The sequence below is a fragment of the Haliotis rubra genome, unplaced genomic scaffold (genome assembly GCF_003918875.1).
Source record: "Haliotis rubra isolate DU_JTF1 unplaced genomic scaffold, ASM391887v1 Scf127, whole genome shotgun sequence".
Lineage (NCBI taxonomy): Eukaryota > Metazoa > Mollusca > Gastropoda > Lepetellida > Haliotidae > Haliotis > Haliotis rubra.
The window spans coordinates 524,485-547,744 of record NW_025765192.1 but is presented as its reverse complement, the minus strand read 5'-3'; the positions used below and the strand labels follow the sequence as shown (position 1 = coordinate 547,744).

The 23,260-nt window shown below is 42.2% G+C and overlaps 1 protein-coding gene across 1 annotated transcript; it reads left to right on the top strand.

Moving 5' to 3' along the window:
• The first annotated feature begins 1,307 nt into the window (after positions 1 to 1,307).
• Positions 1,308 to 22,834, top strand: LOC124266647. Its single transcript, XM_046701449.1, has 3 exons — positions 1,308 to 1,397; positions 15,823 to 15,961; positions 21,442 to 22,834. The coding sequence occupies exon 3, from the start codon at positions 21,746 to 21,748 to the stop codon at positions 22,643 to 22,645; it is 900 nt and encodes a 299-aa protein (XP_046557405.1). The 5' UTR covers positions 1,308 to 1,397; positions 15,823 to 15,961; positions 21,442 to 21,745; the 3' UTR covers positions 22,646 to 22,834.
• Positions 22,835 to 23,260: the final 426 nt, after the last annotated feature.

Here is a 23,260-nt window from a genome sequence, read left to right as displayed (position 1 = left end):
GTGTCATCATGTCGTTGTCTCGTTGTCGTCTCGGTGTCATCATGTCGGTGCCGACTCCCTGTCGTCAATGGAAAGTTACAGGTGAACAATAGTATTACCATCGGTAAACAAATCCGGACTTTGTTCGTCACCTCGCTGTCGTCATGGTGTCATCTTGGTATCGTCTCCGTGTTATCTCAGTGTCATTTCATTGTCGTCTCGGTGTCGTCTCGATGGCCGCCTCGGTGTCGTTTCAGTGTCGTCACGGTGTTGTCTCGGTGTCGTCTCGGCGCCGTCTCGATGTGTTCTCAGTGTCTGTACTTTACAAAGAAAGTGTAAACCCAAATATAACATATGTTGCATTTGACCACTTTCTAATATGGCATTGTGTATTTTATATCAATAGTTTGATGCACAAACATTAATTTGTAAAAAGATTCTAGGGGGGCAGCTGTCCCCCTGCCCCCCTGCCCCCCTGGGCTCCCTACGGCCCTGCTCACACTGTTGACCGCAACTCTGACTCAGGTTCAACTCCTTAACGTTAGTGTAATTTACGTACTGAAACATAACGAACTGCCATCCACTCACCTTGACATTGCGTTCACGGCAGCCATTTTGAATATCGAAGTCACGAATACCAAAGCAAAAGATAACACATTCACACACAAGCGGTACAAAAGCATCACATTACCACATGCTGAAACCCGCGTGTAACACAATATCACCCAACATCAATCGTTTTACAATAGATTAGGATTTCTCTGGAACAGGAGAAAAAGGCAACATGCGTAATGAACTTGATATGTCCACACCTCGCCAGCATTGTCAGAGGTATTGTATTTCAACGATGTTATTCAAATCATGTAATTGTATTTAAATGGTTTTAAAAGGCCTGTAACATAGGAGTTCAATATGATAACAGCGTTCTCAACGACGGCGACAGTGGTGTTGGCGTCGCTGGGTTGACGGAGTAGTCGGACATACGCTCACGTCATGAAGAATTCCCGTCTTTACGCAGCAATCCTTTCTTATTTGAACTGAGCGACGAATATAGAACTCTTCCACTCATTATTTTAATTCAGCAAAACGGTTGATTCTTCGCGCAGACCTGGAATATATATTTTTCCTTTTATGTAGGAAAGGAATATACGTTCTTGTTTATTAAATATTCGTCTCTCATATTAAATAACTCGTCTCCAGCAACGGACGATCGATCTCTGACTCATAGCTCTAATACATCACGATATCCACATCACGCAAAAATGATATTAATAACTGCATCATGATATTGATTAGTTGTGTACACCATTTGACAGTATGTCTATACCGTGTATGTAATGCACACGTTGCGGCCAAGGACGAGATTGTTTTATTAGCGCTCTACTGGTTCATCCCATCTGACTGAACACAGCAGATATGTATGTAGTGTTAAAATGAATTACTTGTACCAGGCAGGTGGTGAATATGTTTATATCTTATGATACTGTAATTATGGATGGATTAGATAGTGTCGTTTAGCGACACATGAGGGCGACCCGATTGCTTGACTTGATATGACGCCGATCAGATGCTTTACACGTCATTATGATGGCGATCGGGGCTTAAAATGTGATATGACCTACGGCGATCGCGGGTTTAAAATGTCATGACGGCGATCGGAATTTAAAACTAACATATGACTGCTATCGGAGGTTTGAAACATCACATGACGATGATCAGGTGCTTATTACGTCATATGACGACGATCAGGTGCTTATAACGTTACATGACGATGATCAGGTGCTTATAACGTTACATGACGGCGATCGAGTGCATATAAGGTCATAAGACGACGATCAGGTGCATATAACGTCATAAGACGGCGATCAGGTGCCTATATAACGTTACATGATGATGATCGGGTGCATATAACGTTATATGACGGCGATCAGGTGCTTATAACGTTACATGGCGGCGATCGAGTGCATGTAATGTCATAAGACGACGATCAGGTGCTTATAACGTTACATGACGGCGATCGAGTGCATATAAGGTCATACGACGACGATCAGGTGCATATAACGTCATAAGACGGCGATCAGGTGCCTATATAACGTTACATGATGATGATCGGGTGCATATAACGTTATATGACGGCGATCAGGTGCTTATAACGTTACATGGCGGCGATCGAGTGCATGTAATGTCATAAGACGACGATCAGGTGTTTATAACGTTACATGACGGCGATCGAGTGCATATAAGGTCATAAGACGGCGATCAGGTGCCTATATAACGTTACATGATGATGATCGGGTGCACATAACGTTATATGACGGCGATCGAGTGCATATAAGGTCATAAGACGACGATCAGGTGCTTATAACGTTATATGACGGCGATCAGGTGCTTATAACGTTACATGACGATGATCGAGTGCATATAAGGTCATAAGACGACGATCAGGCGCATATAACGTTATATGGCGGCGATCAGGTGCTTATAGCGTCACATGACGACGATCGGGTGTTTAAAACGTCATATGACTTTTAAGATTTATGTGAGAGGAAAGCCCAAATTGATGCAGGGCGTTTTTTCGTACCCTTATGATAAATCTGTGAGCAAAATGGTTCTGCTTACTAAAGATCAATATGTGGTCGAATTCGAACCCAGACCAATGGGTCGTGAGAAGGGACACAAGTCTATGCAGCACTACGACTTGGAACCGGGGACCACAACTTAATCTACATGTTTGTGTATTCGTTCGTGCGTTCGTTCGTGCGTTCGTTCGTGCGTTTGCTTTTTAAGGACGCACTAATCAGTATTCCAGGTATATGACAGCTCGCTTCAGGTATATAATAAGATCACTTCTCAATAGCTTATCATATTTGAACATAAATGCAATAATACTGAGATATTGTTATCAGCTGCAGGTTATCAGTGTCTGAGTTTTTCCTTGAAAATAATGTTCGAGTTCGCCACTACTGAGACTTTGTCATGTCTGACATCGTCACGCCAGTAATAGGCACACTTCCATGTATTTTAAAACCGTTAGAATTAGAAATCATACGGATTAAGAAGTGTCCTTATTATGGAGACGGTGTTGGTTCACTTGATGTAGTAGTAAGTGCGTAACCAGCGGTTATCAAAGGCTTGGGGTGCATTAATGAGGTTACGCCGACATTGGCGCCAGTGAAACAGGCCGACTCGTCCCTTATTTGAACTTACAGGAATGCGTGTTGTTTGTTAGTTTGTTGTTTGGTTGTTTGACTCCGGTTTTCCAACAAATGACAGCGGTTTGTAAATAATCGAGTCTGGACCAGAACATCCAGTAATTGACAGTATGAGCATTGATCTACGCATTTGGGATGCAAGGACATAGGGCTGCGCAATATAACCGATTTACCGGTATATACCGGTTCAGAGAAAAAAACAATACGTATTGCGATACGCTGACTGAAAACCGGTATTTTGACATGCATTACGAAAAGACTTCGTAACACTCGGAAATCTTCGGATATTTCCGTTTTATAAATTGTTCCTTTCCTTTTTTTATTTGTGCCAAATATTATTTACATTTTTATTTTGTCATGATTAAAAGTTTTTATTAAAGCTTATCAAGCATGGTCATTTTGTTGTGTTTTTGCTTTATAAATCAAGCATTAACTCGATTATAAGTAGTTTTTTGTAAAAAAAGAACTTCTTGCAATATATTGCAATACATATCGCAATATATGCTTTCGCATCGCAATATATTGCAATATGAAAATTCTCTGCAATACCCAGCCCTACAAGGACATACATCGAGCCTGGCCACCCGATCCCGTTAGTCTACGAGTGGGTGAGTGAGTTTAGTTTTACGCCGCACTCAGCAATATTCCGGCTATATGGCGGCGGTCTGTAAATAATCGAGTGTGGACCAGACAATACAGTGAACATTGATATGCTCAATTGGGATACGAAGTCAGCGAGCCTGGCCACCCGATCCCGTTAGTCGTCTCTTACCACAAGTATGGGTTATTGAAGATCAATTGTACACAGGTCCGGAATGGGGGGTTTGATGTCGACTGACACATGAGGACAGTAGAGCAATTTTGAGGGTGTTTTTACGCCGCATTTTGTTCAATTCCACCGATACCATGGATATAATACTGAGTACAGGGAATCGATCCCGTGTCTTCGATCTGACTAACGCACACTTGAATGACTGGGCTACTTCACCACCTCGTAGTGCAATGATGTCAGATTCTTCAAGTTCTTCGGGATATGTGTGTACAATAGATCAAAAAAGAAATTGTCAGATTGTAGAATATATGAATTATATAAAGTTGTCGGTAACTCCGATCCGTAATTGAATACTGCAGACATTTCGTCAAATGACAAATCATGCTGTTGCAAGAATTACGATTCACGTGCCATGAATTATTAACATTAATTGTACATTTATAGAGGAAATACTATGTATATAAATACAGCATTATCCCGCTGATGTTAGATATGTATGTATTTCGTTGGACTAACAGCGTGTTACATAAACCGAAGACTTCGCTGCTGCTAGGATGTCGGAGACGGTCACAATATTCCAGACAAACATCCCTAACATCCTCAAGTAGTTCCGAGACTTTATGAGCGGGAGAAATTGGCTGCCGGGAATCACTCAGTCAATAGAGTCGTATTATTTCAGACGCTTCCGAAGTCCGCCAATCTGATATTCATTCTTATTCCCTTATTTCTCTTCGATTCAACCCGTGAAGACGTGTGTGTCGTAAGAGGCGACTAACGGGATCAGGTGGTCAGGCTCACTGACTTGGTGGACACATGTCATCGTATCCCGATTGCTTAGTTCGAAGCTCATGATGTTGATCACTGGATTGTCTGGTCCAGATTCAATTATTTACAGACCGCCGCCATATAGCTGGAATATTGCTGAATAGCAACAGTAGGAGCAGAAGTAGCATTGTTATTGTCGTCAACGTTAACCTCGTCGTCGTCATCATCATTGTTCTTATCGTTGATAAAAATAATACTAAAAGTGATAATACAATAGTAATTATATTACTATATTTATTGATATTTGCGTTCTCATACCGCTCAGTCAACAGACTCCTCTGTAGATGGCATGGTTCAATATTTCAGTCTGCTGTACATTGTCGGATGTTGCCTTCTCTTTCTTCCTTGCTGATGATAGGTTTTCGTAAAAGTACACAAAATTTTACATTTCAGTTTATGGCAGATCATGAGGACCTACGTTGTGTCGTATATACCTTATCGATATTCTTGAAATGTACAAGGAACGACTAGTAACAGCTTCTAAAAATTGTAAATTCAAAAACTAATTGAACCTAAACGTTTTATGTGTCGGGAGGTATAACTCATGGCGAGGGCGACGGTGCTCGCCTACAGCGAAAAACTGCCCAAACAAAGGACATTCTTTGCACGCAGCCTCATCGAGTTCAAATGGCGACCGCTCCAAATAAGATTAATTGTCACGTAGACGGACCAGACGTGGAGAAAGATATCCTTCCGCCGTCGCGCGATAGACGAAACCGGGGGGAGGCTCGAATCTCTAACCGAAGTGGCGTTGCCTAGCAACCAACTATCAGTGCAAAAGCTTTAATATTTTGCTTGACGACAACGTAATTCTAATTAGCCACATATGGCTCAGAGCGTCACCGATAGGTATCAGCATATATCTAACGAGTGAGACGGTGATTAAAGCTGGCCCGCGCTTCTAAGGTGCAGAACGACGCCCAAAGCTACGTCCCTCCGAATAGGGATTACAACTATAAATACCCACAGTTAGCAGTACGTGGCCGCATCTCTCCTGTACCGCGGGGCATTTTACACAACCGACTTTTTCAACTCCTGTTGTGTGGCTTTAAGAATGCTGCTTCTTTGCCGAGAAACGCGGGAACGGGATTTAAAAATAAACACCCTTCGGTCAAGCGTGATTTTCAAACCTGTGTACCACATAAAATGTAACTGAGGTCGTTCTATCTCACAGACAATCATGACCTGTAAATGTTCAAAAGAAAACGTCGATCCAGTGAACGCTGTCGAATTCACCAAATCTAACATCTTTGCGTCATTGCAATTTGCAATGGGCGTTGAACCTTGAACGAAAGGCGACGCCTAAACTAGCTAAGAACTTTACTCAAGGATTATCAAGGGTTTGTAACTTCCCCCTTTGTGTTTAAAGGTCGGGCACACATACGTCCCTTTGGAGTCGAGGAAGGTGCATGGAACCTTTTAAAATAAATCTACGAACAGATAAGTTTCAGTTGTCAAATATGTTAGAACTTTAGTTATATTTATTCAAGCCGGGTCCGTCATGGTAGGCTACTATATATTTTTATTACTATACTATTCATTTTAAATAAATGTACGAGCTGATAAGTTTGGGATTTAAATAAGTTCAATAAATTAAATCTTTCTATAATAGTGTGGTAGATAACAATACTTTTATGCTACGATTGTATCAGGTATTGACTTCTAGAGTTGTTCGACAGTGCTGTCCTATATGTTTGATCGATTAGTTATATCAAATCACAACAGCTGTTTTCTGTTACACTCGTATCAATTTGTAAAACACTAGTCAATAAAGGTGATGGAAAAACGTACATAAAATTTACATAATATTTATTACTTTCGTTTTGACATTTATCGACGGGGCCGTAATCCGGTAAACGAATGTTATTTCCCCTATTTAATCGGCTCAAAATATTTGGATTAATTGTCAGTAAACCCAGTAGGACATCATATATATCACTGGCATCACATGTTCTAGCGAATATATATGTTCAAGCGTTTCATTCCACTAAACTGACGGGACAAGGTGTTACTTCGTATTAATCAATTTCTACATGTAGAAAAAGCCACTAAAATGGCGACAGATGTCGACCCCTTTCTTCATATATTCGTGGAAATTGATATAAAGGTTTAATTTCAACGAATATTATTGTTTGTCAATCCGACGCCGAGCGTTCAAAGCTTAACGCAAATGCAATATGGGATTAGTGTAGCTGTAACATGGCTGTGGATATCGAGTCCACCTGGAGCAACGTACATTGTAATGGTATTTCGATCAAATGTGTTATACAGTTGGTGAGAGAAGGATCGAAAATCAACCTTGACGCGGAAATAAACAGACGAACACCCCACCCCAATCCTAATAATTGTACACCCGGAAGTAGTCATAACCTATCATTCACGTACCTAGTTTTTAAAAAACCCACATCACGTAACTAGTTTCTTATCTAACGGTATCAAGGGCCCCCAACATACAAGGACGCCTCAATGGCGTACTGCGTCTCCTAACTGTAAACTCAATTATAATTATTGGTCACAGGTTCAATACCCGGTTAACCCCAGTCAGAATTCTTGGTACCCAGTGGCCGGGGTTTCACCAAAATAACACCGATGTTCACTTGTACTCTGTGGGCTTTCCTCGTGTTAAACTGACATGCCCTCATTTAACTGAATTCCTGTTCTAAGTGACTTTGAACCCAACCATTTGTCGCGGGTTTGAACACCTGGTAAACCAAAATTACAATCCTTGTTTTGCCACCACCGTGGGTTTCACCTAGATTTCACATGCCCACACTTGTCTTGGTTGTCGTTATCCAGCACGCCTTGATATAACGGACATCCTGTTCTAAGCGTCGTTTAACCCAACCTCTCACTCACGTAGCTTTTAGTGTCTGTGGTAAGTATCCTATTCAAGTTTGCCCAATCCATCATGTAAATACCGACCCCAGACACCACGTAATCATGACTAGTGTTACCTCATCAGGGAAGTTCTTAAAGTAACGTACGCAATAAATTACGACTTACTTCCACGTGGACACTGCCGGAAGGTTTTACTTTCGCTTTGCAGAGAGCGTCTATGTGCGTGGATGCACATATATGATTGTCTTGCAAATACATTGATGTGCGGGACATTTACGACAAAATTGTCATAGGGTATTTATAGCCCCGTTCCTTCACAAAGCTTGATATTTATCATTCCAAAGAAATATATGACCGTGCGTTCAAAATGATGGAAATATGTGAACCGTTTGGCTATCTTGTACACTAAAATATTGACAAGCAGATATATAAGTAGATTGTTTACGCTGAAACTATTTGCTGGGCTGAGTACGAGTCGACGGAATACAGCCAAACAATGTTGTGTCGAGGTTGAAGGGAAGGCTCGACACAACCGGAAAGTGATGAATAAATAGGGATATACGCAGCGTCCTGACTTTTACTTCGACACAACTGTTACCCCTGAAGGTCCGGGTTAGAATGTGCCTTCTGGAACCCATGCTTGTCGTAAGAGGCGACTAACGGGGTCGGGTGGTCCGGCTCGCTGACTTGGTTGACACATATCATCGGTTCCCAATTGCGAAGATCGATGCTCATGCTGTTGGTCACTGGATTGTCTGGGAAATGATGTCATGTGTCCACCAAGTCAGCCAGATTCACAACCCGATCCCGTTAGTCGCCTCTTACAAACATGGATTGCTGAAGACCAGTTCTAACCGTATCTTCACGGGCTTCGCCTTTAATTGTATACATTCATTTGCGTGTTCGTTTATAATATTTTAATTATGAACCCTATCTGGGGAAACGTAGATCCTGCTTTTCCTGGTTGTAGGTTTCGAACGCATACTGCATGAATCGCCATATAAACGTTATGTTGCAAACAAACGTGCAATAACAAAGGAGAGCCTCACGGACCAACCGTGGAATTCCCTGCATCAATCCTATCGATACGTTAGAAAACAAACATCATTAAATAGAGCTTAACTGGCTACGTGCCCGCTTCAGAAGCTGCCACAGCAGTAATCGCCAAGCTTATCCTGTATCACAAAACCTAACCCCTGACAACTATCCTAAATAATGCATGGTCAAAAACATCGCTCTGAATAAACCGAGTCTGTCTTTCAATATCAAACGCCGGGTCTGATCCTACTTCATGCAAATCGGTAGACCCCCGGTAACGTTTATAGGATGATGTTTTGCTTAGTTGTCGCTGCATCCGCGGTACACGCACTAGGCTATGACGTCTTTGGCAACGGCATTACACAAAACACCGAGACATCGTCGACGCAGAGCCATCGGTGATTTCCTCGTTTGAAACCACTTCAAGTGACGAAATGAAATCCCTATCAATTACCGCTTAGCACATGAAATGATCGGCGGGACAGGGGACATTATGGCGAAGCCTGGCACATAATCGCTGATGATTTTATTTTGACATAAATCTTATCGATTTTTGCAACGGAATTATCGCGGGATTTTCTACTGTCACGTATTGCCGAAATGCCAACCTCTTCGGACGCACTGATAGCGGATAATTCATATCATTTGCCGTCATACATGCACGAACATCGCCCATTTTATATCTTACTTCGCTATGCATTATTTACAGTGTAACCTTTAGGTATTAATGCATTGATTGCCTTTCGTCTGGCGAGAGACTGACAATGTCTGGTGTTGAGCGTCTGATACTCTAGAAGTCAGGGGTGGAAGTATGTAAAACCGCATTACCCTACGTCAACTGTCCGCCATCTTATTTTCTGCACGTACACGATATAGAAGTATTGGTGTCCATACAAGAATAGGCATTCCCCCCTGAAGCCATTAGACGGCGGCGTCGATGGTTAATCGACTAGAAGTGTTTTGTAGAGTAAATAATACCTATAGAAGAAAAAAAGATAAAATTGACAATGCAGGAAGAGGGGAAGTCATTTATTAGAAACAGTTTATCTGCTTGATGTTGGCGGAGAAGGTATCATTATTGGAATTTGACGAACAATCGGATTTCTTTACTTCGGGCCCGTCTCACTATACTTCATGAGATTCTGGTTCTGTAAATGCACCGAATCCCATTACCCAACCCGTGACACTGCCTATGTCGATATGACACGACATCAAGATGAAAGGCCAGTCGAGAACCCCGCGTGAGTAGTTTCACTGACAATCTTCCAGCTCTATAACGGTGCTCATACATGCGAGAAACGCTCCAAGCTGTACAAGTGGGGATGTATGCTCATTTGTGACGTCCATTAGCCCAAGCATGGTTCCAATCAGAGTCGGGATATATAACGGATTTTGAGTGGATCCTGGCAGTTATAAGGGACACAACTCAGTCTCAGAAGACATTTGTGGTGTATGCGTCCGTTTGTTCGTCACAACGTTCCTCCTGTCATTAACGTACATAGGCACGTAAGGTAAGCGTAAGGTATGACAGTTACGATCGCTACCGTCGCTTTGCATCAGTGTGTGTGTGTGTGCGTGCGTGCGTGCGTGCGTGCGTGCGTGCGTGCGTGTGTGTGTGTCCGGACTTAAGTCGTTATTGTGTTACTGTACTGTGATAGGGCGGTAGGGTAGCCTCGTGGTTAAAGCGTTCGCTCGTCAAGCCGAAGACCCGGGTTCGAGTTCCCGCATGGGTACAATGCGTGAAGCCCATTTCTGGTGACCCCCGCCGTGATATTGCTGGAATTTTGTTAAACCGGCGTAAAACCATACTCACCCTCTCACCGTACTGTGACACCATACTGCACTTTAATACGGACACCTCAGTTAATCACACTACACTGACTCCGAACAGACCAGTCATTATTCTAGTTCCTTAACCAACGCCAGGCAGGGCGACAACAAGTATCATTTTAAACGTCATATGTTACGACCGGGCAGCTAACGTGACACTCTTTGGACACTGTAAAGAGCCTATGCAACATATTAAATACATTTCTTTTTTGTCCTAAACGTAAACGCTTGTGAGTCAACAATGACGCAGCACATCGTCAAGGGATCTTTAATAACACATCTATTGCACTCAGTATCGCGAGACTAACACTCTCGGAAGGTATAAAGTTTTAATAAAAATTACATACTCCATTTAAATTGAAAAGGAGCCCCAGCCAGCTGGGAGATTAAGAGGACATCTAGACTTGATTCATTTAAGGATTTTGCATTGCAGAAAAGGTTCGGCGGAAGGGAAAAAATGTGGTTCAAAGACTGTGTGACTCAGGCTAACAGTTCCAATAAACCGTTATAAACCTGAAATACCAGGTTGTTGGGAATAACAACTGGCGTTACTGCGCTGTTGGTTATAGCCAATTATATGTTCTGCACGAAACCCCTGTTGCCCGATTTTGATATCACTGTTGGCGGTGTCTGTTTATAATTTTAAAAATACATTTTGTAATCTCCACTTAATGCAAAACTGCACCCAAGAGAATCGTTATGTACAGTGTTTGCGATGTTGAAACATGCACTGTTACAAAATGCATCACGATCAGAATCAACGAGCATCACATTTTGAAATGTGTAAATACTGAACGTATGGTGTCATCACAGATTTTCAGCGATCCTTTCATACGGTTTTGACCTATGTGGGTGAATCTACACTGATTAAAATCTGGCGTTGATGTTTTACATTTTATATTACCACAATGTAGGTCACGGCCATACAATCTGGGAACAGCCCCGTTCTAAAAAGCAAGCTAATTACAGGGACTGCTCTAAGTATGGGAGTAACTTCCATCTTAAGGCAAAGATACTTTTGTGGAAGAGAGCCAGATGTGTTATCGTATTAGGTTGTGCTTGCACGGTACTTGGTTCTTGCTCCCTGGCCGGCTTAACACGGCTATGTCGATGAAATCGCCGTTATTACGGCACGAAGGGTGTGCCCACCCAATAAAATATCGGTGACTGAGTTCGGAAGAAGGAGGCTCTGATTTTAGTAATAATTCTAGGCGTGTCAGTTTAAAGCAAGATGACAGCTCTGGTCATAGACGTTCCATACCAGAACCCACGAGCACAGGTCTGGTGCAGTCAAACCAAGAATCAAAATAGAAGGGAATCTGGATTCGAACCCACGATGACAAGACGCAATTCTATACAACGATTGGCGGAAGCCAAGACGACCGTGCTATCTGGAGACTTTGAACGGCATTATGATGTGATGCATATAAACTTGTAATCATGGAGACAACGAACAAAGTTTTACAAATATTTTATGACATGTTATTGGAAATATCACAAACTAAAGGCGAGAATTTATGGATGTCGACTTCTTCTTTTGATTCACCTGATGAACGAGTAAGAATATACTCCGAAACGTCGTATTCCATAAATTATGTGTCTATAAGCACCGGGGAAACCAGTAGCCTAATGGTTAAAGCGTTTGCTCGTCACATCTAAGGCCCGGGTTCGATTCCCGACATGGGTACAATGTGTGAAGCCCATTTCTGGTGTCCCCCGCCGTGATATTGCTGGAATTTTGCTAAAAGCGGCGTAAAACCATACTCACTCACTTAATAGCACCACAAATTCAATCTTTAAATGATCAATTTAAAGCCAGGAACCAACATTTCAAGGTCACACTTACCACTACCAGTCAAAGGGTAGGAAACTAAGACCGATCTGATGGCGTTACTTCGGTGTTTCCTATCTAATCGCATTATCTTATTCCGACATAGCAGGGTGACACATATCGATGCTCTTGCATACATCACGCTCGAGACACAATTAATAATACATGCACGATCGATGCCGCTTATTGTAATAACGATCGCCTCGATCCTGATATTCAGAAAGGTTTTCGCACAAATGATATCCAACCAGCCCAATTTAAAACCGATTTGCGTAGTGATGACGTCGGATTGAATGTGCAGAAACTGTATATATCATTTTAAAAACACATCAATCATATTTTAAATATCGAAATTCCCGTTGGCAATTCCCCTTGGCAGTTCCATCGATTTATTTATACATGCAACAGTCACGGTAATTTAACATGACATAGATGATAGATAGTAAACAACCAGTACCGTTGGTGTGGTCTTAAAGGATTTATTGTATGTATGGTAGACTTAGACAGATCGAATTAAGGCACTTCTCATTCCGGTAAGGATAAGGATTGGCTGAAAATGGCGACCCTCCCCAAAGTTTTCTTTATTTTTTAAGACCTTCCCCGAGCTTTTGTGCAATTTTCCCCTGAAAATACAAAATACAAAAAAATGTTTAAATATATAATACCCTTTCCGACATGTATTTATTATCATCTAACGCTCCCATAGAGGCCATCGTATCCCATTTGCATAGATCGATGCTCAAGCTGTTTATCACTGGATTGTCTGGTCCAGACTCGATTAGGCTATTTACAGACCGCCGCCATATAGCTGAAATATTGCTGGGTGCGGCGTAAACTACACTCACTCTCTTATACAGGTCGCCATATATTGTGGTGACCTTCCCCCGATTCCCTCTGACCAACTCCCAAGAAGCCCACAAAAATAAAAAAGTTGAAATAAAAATTATAGGTCTCCAAAACAACAGCGAAATAGCATTTCATTCACTACAGTTTCCCTGATGTCGAAACTGAATGTTACAAGATATGTAGTTCGCAATGCACCGACATGTTTACAGCAAATGTAAGTATAGACATCCCGTGATGTTATGCGGCATTCTATGGATCTCCTTCCTAGCAGGATCTGATCGTAATCAAAGTTTTAAGTAACCTCTGTTTACTATCTATTCATTGGAAGTGTTAACAAATGTCGAATGGATGTCGCTCTCTGTCTTTATCTCGACAAATTCCACCCTCAAGGACACACTTAGATTCGTCATACAGGAACTACTTGAACGTGTGATGCTATAATCATCTGTAGATCTTGAACATAAACACCACAACAACCTCCGGACCCAAAACGTGATGAAATGAACATCGACACCCTGCTCGTGTCAGATAAAGGTCTTGTTGGTCACAGTTCCCTGATGGGTGCAGTTTGTGAAACTCATCTCCTCCGTCCCTAGATGTGATATTTACGCCAAACTAAAATCAGTAGAAAATCATGCATAAAAGCGCACGTAAGCTTGAATTCACGAAAAAAATGTGATATGTTAAAAGGAATAACACTAAACCGTGCATGATGTAGATCAAATGTATATTATCATCAGACCGTTTTCGTTTTGGGTAACAACTCTTCAAGCCACACCCAAAACAACATGGCTACAACGGCCATGATGGTCCATCAAGCCTCAACCCCGACCGTCAGTGTTTACGTACTCTATCAAGCTAAATTACAGACCCTTAGTTAATTTGACGGTACAATGGTGACTCCGCGTGTTGTCGATTTAATTTCACTCGAGAAAAATCGTTGTCACGAGAAGATTTAGTCGGCGGGGCTCACTTTAATTATTTACCCTTGCCGTGTGTTTTCCATCTGTGTTTTTGTACGCCTGTTCCCTCTTTTATATCCCTACGCGACGTGAATCGATCAAATCCGACCTTTTCACACACGCACATCCGGTTACGGCTCCGCATTTCGAGAAGGCATTGCGTTCTCAAATCCCTTTCCCCGCAACCCAGGGCAAGCACTTGTGTGGCGTCTACATAGCTGAAAGTCCCACTCAGAAACTGCGTCAATTGCAAATGTCTGCCTTTCGTTTTAGGCAAGCTGTAGCGCGATCGTAACTCGAGGAGAAGGAAATTTAGAATACACCGTCCCGTTCCGGTCGTCCCCGTATCCTTGACAACGGGCCGTGGGGTCTGGTCGGTTATCATTAAAACTCGAAATGCAGTTTCGGTTAACGACAAAAGTACCGCGCAGTGTACAAACCTATTCTTAATTCATCTGGAGTTGTTTAACACGCTGGCCTGTCATCACGCGCTGGCGGGGAGGAAATAGCGTGGCCAAACAGACAGCCTATAATTATATCGGAATATTAAGAGATCTCTTTGGCAAGTTAAATTATAGATTTAAATAACAAAGAAATATCTGCAACAACTAAAATTCCAATGACTGGTAACCAAACTATAAGAAACACCTAACGCATTATATCATTGTTGGTAGTAATGTAGTTGTTGTTGTTGTTGTTGTTTGCATGTTCTATTAATCTTAAAACAGGTTTCGTCTATTCATATTTGAGGGAATAAAACCGTATTACTTTCTATTACATCAACGATTACGGGGATATATTCAGGACTCCACTCCATTGCTGTACGACTGTATTAAGTATGGTCGTTATGTTCATCTCAATGGAACAGGAAACTGGGATAGCGCAAACAGTAGCAATTCAATTTCCATTTTCTTCAGCATCATAAAGCCCACCTGGAGTGTATATGCTCCATCTGGTGATGTAGAAGTGCACTCACACAACAAGCCGATAAGAACGTCAACCGTAACACAATTACGTGACATATTAGCAAGGGATGTTTAACATAGGTGTAATGTTGACATTTCACTATTGACTTGAACTGTGCAGCTTCTCGACGCTGGAAAGGCAAGAGGTTTCTATTGAGGCCAAATATACGTGTTTATTTACACACCCAACAGAAATGTGTCCAACAGCTCGCCTACACGTGTAAAACACGCTATTATTCGATAAGCTGTTGCTACGAGATGCAGCCGACGCATGTTCATTCAATTACACGAGATTGTCCAGCAATATACACCCAACACCCGACACCCAACACCAAACACAACACCCAACATCCAACACCCGACACATAATATCCAACACCTTACACCCGACATCAAACACACAACATCCCACACCCGACACAGAATATCCAACACCCGACACACAACACCCCACACCCGACACACAATATCCAACACCCAACATCCAACACCCGACACATAACATGCAACACCCAACACCCGACACATAACATGCAACACCCGACACCCAAATCCCGACTTGGTGGACACATGTCATCGAATCCCAATGAATATTGCGGCGTAAAACAAAAACCAAACGAAACCAAACTAAACCTGGATTATCTAGTGATTCACTACTCAATTCCATCCTGATAACTACCCAAAGCTGAGCCCAGTATAACTACCACAGTTTCTTTTGTTTTAGCCCGTTACCAGTTCACGACGTGGGCTGTTCTAATTCCAATAACTCGTATGAGCGGGAGCCATTCTGGGCACGGAGATCGTAGCGATGGCGGTGATGACGTCACTCCCGAAACGAAGTTATGGCAGCTAATGGCTGACGGGTATTTATAACAATAGAATGAGATATAATTCACTGGTTGATGGAGACTGACTTTGCTAAACTGACAGGTGTGCATGTTTCCTTGGCTGCAGAGATACAAAATAAAGCTCTGAAAACCTGAAAGAAGACGGAAAGACTGTTTGGGCGATATGAGAGTTCGTTAGCAATAGCGCTAGAATAGTACCAGAAGAAAGAAACTTGAAATCGTTTTTTATCCAATCGTTATGAAATATTTGATCCTTCTTTTGGTAAAATGAACTTCAATGAAACGGGTCCTAACCGAACGGTTAAAAACACAAGTAGTGTTGGTTTCAGACTAGCAACTAGTCTCTGAAATGAACATATTTACTGAAAAAAAGCTCATAATGAAGAAAATATAATATAATAAAAAGGAGCCCAGGGACAAGCTGTGGAAATCTAGACTTGCCACATTTTCTAGACTTGCGTGGGCTTTCTTGGATATATTTGCTTCAGGGTCTGAACGACAGACTATGTTGGTTTGTAAGAAATGAGTAGATAAACCACAGTATTATTGTTACTCGTTGTTATACTCACTCATCCGACTATTGTTACTCACTCACTCATCCGACTATTGTCACTCACTCACTCATCCGACTATTGTTACTCACTCACTCATCCGACTATTGTCACTCACTCACTCATCCGACTATTGTTACTCACTCATCCGACTATTGTTACTCACTCACTCATCCGACTATTGTCACTCACTCACTCATCCGACTATTGTCACTCACTCACTCATCCGACTATTGTTACTCACTCACTCATCCGACTATTGTTACTCACTCACTCATCCGACTATTGTCACTCACTCACTCATCCGACTATTGTTACTCACTCACTCATCCGACTATTGTTACTCACTCATCCGACTATTGTTACTCACTCACTCATCCGACTATTGTCACTCACTCACTCATCCGACTATTGTTACTCACTCACTCATCCGACTATTGTTACTCACTCACTCATCCGACTATTGTTACTCACTCACTCATCATCCGACTATTGTCACTCACTCACTCATCCGACTATTGTCACTCACTCACTCATCCGACTATTGTTACTCACTCACTCATCCGACTATTGTTACTCACTCACTCATCCGACTATTGTTACTCACTCACTCATCCGACTATTGTTACTCACTCACTCATCCGATCAACGTTGTTGATGAGCTTTAGGTTACAGTGTAACAGTCTGATTGTTCCACACACCACTGGGATCTTGTTATTGCATAATGACAGATATAAATACTATTTCTAATTAATATTTCACAACACCTATTTACTTAAATCCATATCTCATATAGACACATTCCTATTTTCCCACATTAAATGCATCTTGGTCGTTAATGGATGGAATACAATTGTAGAATAATTGTGTACGTAATGATGCTATATAGCTCATAAATAACAATCGACCAGAGCGGTACATGTTTTCATCAGCGACGCTTTCTGACGCGCCTACTCGGATTTTGTTTCGATCGATTGCAAATTGCCGATGACGACAATAGACCTGGAAGGTAGATGTCATATATAGCTCAGAAAGTGTAGACATTGGCTTCATGTAATTGAAGAGGATGAAGTCGGTAAGTGTCCACGTGTTTTCAGTGCATTCCTCAGATATTTGCGACCGTGCGAAAACATAAAGTAGCGCTTAATGCGTATTTTCTCATTATTACCAAACCGTTTAAGTATAGAAATGGTAGTCGTTGTGTCAGTGTGGAAAAGGTAGTCGTTATGTCAGTAAAGAAATAGTAGTCATTGTGTCAATCGATGTGTCGAAGTCGTAGAGTTGTAGAATCGTAGAGGTAGTAGTCGTTATAGTAGCAGTAGCAGCAGTAGGAGACGTGGTGATGTGTGTGAGTGAGTGAATCTAGTTTTACGCCGCTTATCTATCATAAGCATATAATTCATGAATCCTGATCAAACTAATCACACCCGGTGTTCGCCCACCTTATCGCCGTAGGTATGCTTCACAAACACATGCATTGACAAGACAAATTATTCACTTGTGAGTGAGTGAGTTTACTTTTACATCGCTTTTAGCAATATTCCAGCAATATCACGGCGGGGACACCAGAAATGGGCTTCACACATTGTACCCATGTGGGGAATCGAACCTAGGTCTTCGGCGTGACAAGCGAACGCTTTAACAACTGGGCTATCCCACCGCCACTGGTGGTGGTGGTGGTGGTACGTAGTAGCGAGGAAGTTACGTTTCACATCTCTCAGAGCTGTGTCTCCGTTACCTCCTGGCGTGTCAAACACCATTCAAATCAATTTTCCATAACGTAAATTTGCCAATGCGAACTGTTATCTGTCATCAAAACCAAACCATTCCGTCCTTTTGAAATAAAAATAAAATCAACATTTTAACAAATATTCGTTTCAGTTGCGACACCCGTGTATTACCTGCCATTATGATGATCGTTATCATTATTGTGAGCACGGGGAAAAGGACGTGAAACGCGCGGTACACGACATACAGGTTTTTCCGCCTAAAGCACGCACACTATTTGCAAGCACAAGCATATGCGGACATCGAATATTTCAAAGTGAGATCAACCTTTGATAGCCGTATATTTGTTAGCAACTGCACGTAACAAGATTCAATAACGTACAAAAAAATTAAGCCCACTGCTCCGTTGGCGAGAAATACGATCAGTAGGCAAGCTGGAGCTATAGAGGCGATATTCGTGTTAATGAATAATAAAGCGTCATTTTGAAAACCAGCCTGGCTGCCAAGTTCCGCGAATAAAGCCCAAATATCTCTCTATTCAAGCCGGAGAATTTGTTCAACCCGCGACGCAATATGGAACGTGTTCTTTGTAAAGAAGCTCGCCTTCTTCTCCCACCAATACCCCAGCCATTCCCCTACTCGTTTACATTTCGAATTTGGATCTTTTCAAAATGTACGTGAAATCGTGACCTTTGTGGCGTGGACTCGCTCTACTAACAGGTCCTGAACAACCTCTGCCCTCATACTCGCTTCGTCAACTTGTACTAAAACAAAAAGCCGGGACTGCCGTTTCAACCGATTCTCTTATCTGAACGCTTCCCGTATGTGCCTCAAGCCTCGTACATAAGAAAGGAAAGTGAAGCCTGTCGTTTACCGTGGATCGGCCATGTTAATCGGTCACGTGACGGAGCCGGATGCTCCTTCGGGGAAACGCAACCTTTCGTGTCCGTCAATATAAATTGCATTTCTACGAGACTTGACTGCGGGCGTTTTTAACCCTCGGACAAGCGATGTATTTAATTCGATGTCGATATACTGTACTCGGGTTTATAGCGGCGAGCGAGTGTAAGCGTCTAAAATATACGTATGACTCTACGGATTTAGGTTAAAGAGATCGTACGCCGTATCCGTCTGTTTATTAGCCTGTAACTGCCATCTATGTATATTTGCTGCATACAATGTTGTGAATTACCCCTAACTAAACACAATTTATTTATATGGAAGATATGAGTTAAATGGATTAACATCTATTCGGAACGTGGCATTAATATAAATGTTTATCAGTTATTGACTACTTGTTTCGCTATTTGTAGGAATCTGATTGTGACGATAAGACCAAGAAGTAGCTGGTCCCAAAGGTATTTAGTATGGAAGTATTGTTGTAGGAGTGGGTTTTTGGGTGGGTTTTTTGTTTGTTTTTGGGGGGTTTTTTTGTTTGTTTTGTCTTGTGCGTGTGTGTTTTCTTGGGTTTTTGTTGGGGTGGGGTGGGGGATGGGGGTTGCGTGTGTACGTGTGTGTGTTAAGTTTGTTGGCGGGACAATCTAGGGCTCGACCTGATCATCCATCTAAGTGAGTGAGTTAGTTTAGTTTTACGCCGCACTCAGCAATATTCCAGCTATATGGCGGCGGTATGTAAATAATCGAGTCTGGACTAGACAATCCAGTGATCACCAGAATGAGAATCGATCTGCGCAATTGGGAACCGATGACATGTGTCAATCAAGTCAGCGAGCCTGACCACCCGATCCCGTTAGTCGCCTCTTACGACAAGTATGGGTAACTGAAGATCAATATTCTAACCCGGATCTTCACGGGTATCATCTATCTAAGCAATACCAGGATAGATAATTATCTATGTCAGTTTTAACTGTTAGCCCTGGCGACTTCAGTGCTGTATGTTGGCATGGCTTGATCATGCTCTATGCAGTGCCGTCAACTATCACTTTACTGCATATTTTAATATCGACATTCATTAAAATCCTAAGGGAAATTAATCAGGAAAAAAGGGTTCCACTCCAAACAAATATAGATGGTTCGGTAAAACCCTCTTTCTTCAGGACTGATCGACACCAATATCCACAAGCAATGTGTCACATGCGTATAATGTTATCGCTTGTAGCGTTTGAAGAATATATGTATTCAGTGACTATGTTATATTCGTTGACTTTAAACTGCTTAATCATACATAAAAAACTCGAGACCCGTGAAGGTCCGGGTTGGAATGTACCTTCAGTAACCCATGCTTGTCGTAAGAGGCGACTAACGGGATCGGGTGGTCAGGCTCGCTGGCTTGGTTGACACATGTCATCGGTTCCCAATTGCTCAGATCGATGCTCATGCTGTTGATCACTGGATGGTCTGGTCCACAATCGATTATTTACAGACCGCCGCCATATAGCAGGAATATTGCTGAGTGCGGCGTAAAACTAAACTCACTCACTCTAATACTCGGGGCGGTGGGTTAGCCGAGTTGTTACAGCGTTTGCTAGCCACACTGAAGGCCCAGTTTAAAGCCCCTCAAGGTACAATGTGGTTAGCTGGAATATTGTAAACCCAGCTCAGTCTGAAATCAATGTCTTTTGTCAATGTACACACGCTATAGACAATAGCATTCACCGTGAATATAATCTATACGACCATAACGCTTGTCAATATGAATTAAACATCACAGCATTCAACTTTTCGAAAAAACATGTATAGTAGTCAGACATCCATTGGGATAATCGGTTTACTCAAATTTCCTCGACAGCGGTGTAATACACTGTCGGGCAAAAGAAGGTACACTACAATGTGTGATTCAGGCTAAGATCGTAACAAACAAGAACTTATCATTCGATAGTGATGTCTTTGATACTGATTTGATAGTTGTGTTAAGAACCTAGCTGAAATGTGCAGTTTTTAAGGCGACATTTTTCAGCCTAGTAAGGTTTGGATAACGTTTTGAAATTTTGGGTCTAATTTGAAAGTGTATACCTTTTTTTGCCCGGCATTGTACTGCATTCCAGAGACATAAACCGAAAAGTCAGTGAGTTTAGTTTTACGTCTCATTCTGCAATATTCCATCAATACCACTGTGGGGGGACACCAGGAATGGGAGAAGCCGAAAAAAATAGGTTGAGTATGTGAACCTTTGCTTCTTAGGACGGTAAAGTCAATGCTGATATCCGTTTTATTTATGCTCACGGTAATGATATGTACTTTTGTTGATACTAACAGAGAGGTCTACGACGCCGTCAATTATGACAATAAAGATTATGCTGACGCCGCCGGTACTGATGATGAAGAATATTATGACAACCACGTTGATAATGAACTATGAAGTGTTGTGAAGCTGACTCAAGTAGGAAACGACGACGCCGACGGTGATGTTATATAAAAGACAACAACAAATACTGTTGCTGCTGGAGACATGGGAGTGATTGTGGTGACAATCACTAAACCAGGTGATTAGTACAATATCAGGAATATTAGTATAATGATTAGCATTGTGATGCCAACGATGCCTTCCATATATTAGGATATGACGAGCTCTAACAGGAAGAAGCGAGGTGTCATGAATGGATCCAACAAGAAGCTAGGTGTCATGACTGGGTCCAACACAAAGAAGCTAGGTGTCATGACTGGGTCCAACACAAAGAAGCTAGGTGTCATGACGGGCTCCAATAGAGAGAAGCTTGGTGTCATAACGGGCTCCAATAGAGAGAAGCTAGGTGTCATAACGGGCTCCAATAGAGAGAAGCTAGGTGTCATAACGGGCTCCAATAGAGAAAAGCTAGGTGTCATAACGGGCTCCAATAGAGAGAAGCTAGGTGTCATGACTGGATCCAACACAATGAAACGATGTGTCATGACGGGCTCCAACAAGAAGAAACTGGGTGTCATGAAAGGCTCTAGCAGGAAGAAGTGGGGTGTCATGACTGGATCGAACAGAAAGAAACGAGATGTCACGACATGCTTCAACAGGAAGAGGCTATGTGTCCTGACAGGCTCCAACAAGAAGAAGCGAGGTGTCATGACAGGCTCCAACAGGAAGAAGCTAGGTGTCATGACTGGCTCCAACACAAAGAAACGAGGTGTCATGACTGGCTCCAACACAAATAAACGAGGTGTCATGCCCGGCTCCAACAGGAAAAAGCGGGGTGTCAAGACAGGCCCCAACACAAAGAAACGAGGTGCCATGCCTGGATCCAACACAAAAAAAAGAGGTGTCATGACTGGCTCCAACAGGAAGAAGCGGGGTGTCATGGTGGGTTCCAACACAAAGAAACGAGGTGTCATGCCTGGATCCAACAGGAAGAAGCTATGTGTCATGATGTGCTCCAACAAGAAAAAGCTAGGTGCCATGACTGGATCCAACGCAGCGAAACGATGTTTCATGACATGCTTCAACAGGAGGAAGCGAGGTATCCTAACAAGGTGAATCCTGATATACCGATGGAGTCAAACGAGAAGTGTTGACATAGACTGGTACCTCAGCAGAGATCGCCAAGTACGAGAACACTTTGTGAAACGTTTGTTACCGGTTGCTTTCGTTAACAAAGACCAAGTTCACGTATCTGCACACAACTTAACATACTGTTGCTGTTGTTTTTAATTCTGTTCATCATCATCATCATCATCATTACTATTTACCCGTGAAGGTCCGGGTTAGAATTGATCTTCAGTAACCCATGCTTGTCGTAAAAGGCGACTAACGGGATCGGGTGGTCAGGCTCGCTGACTGGGTTGACACATGTCATCGTATCCCAATTGTGTTCGTGCTGTTGATCCTTGGATTGTCTGGTCCAGCCTCGATTATTTACAGACCGCCGCCATATAGCTGGAATATTGCTGAGTGCGGCTTAAAACTAAACTCACTCACTAACTCATTATCTTTTTCCTGTTTTACCTAAAACGCCGAAACATGTCCTGAAGGAAGGTTACATTGAAAATACTGAGTCCTCCTCGAAACAAGCTCCAAAGAAACTCTTCGGCTATTTCTAGCAACGTGACTTCCAAAATGGCGCTGTCATGTTTGCTTGTTATGTGATTCCCT

Bases quoted from the DNA above. Each gene is read 5' to 3' on its own strand.
- LOC124266647 (XM_046701449.1), top strand. From the start codon at position 21,746: ATGACGAGCTCTAACAGGAAGAAGCGAGGTGTCATGAATGGATCCAAC.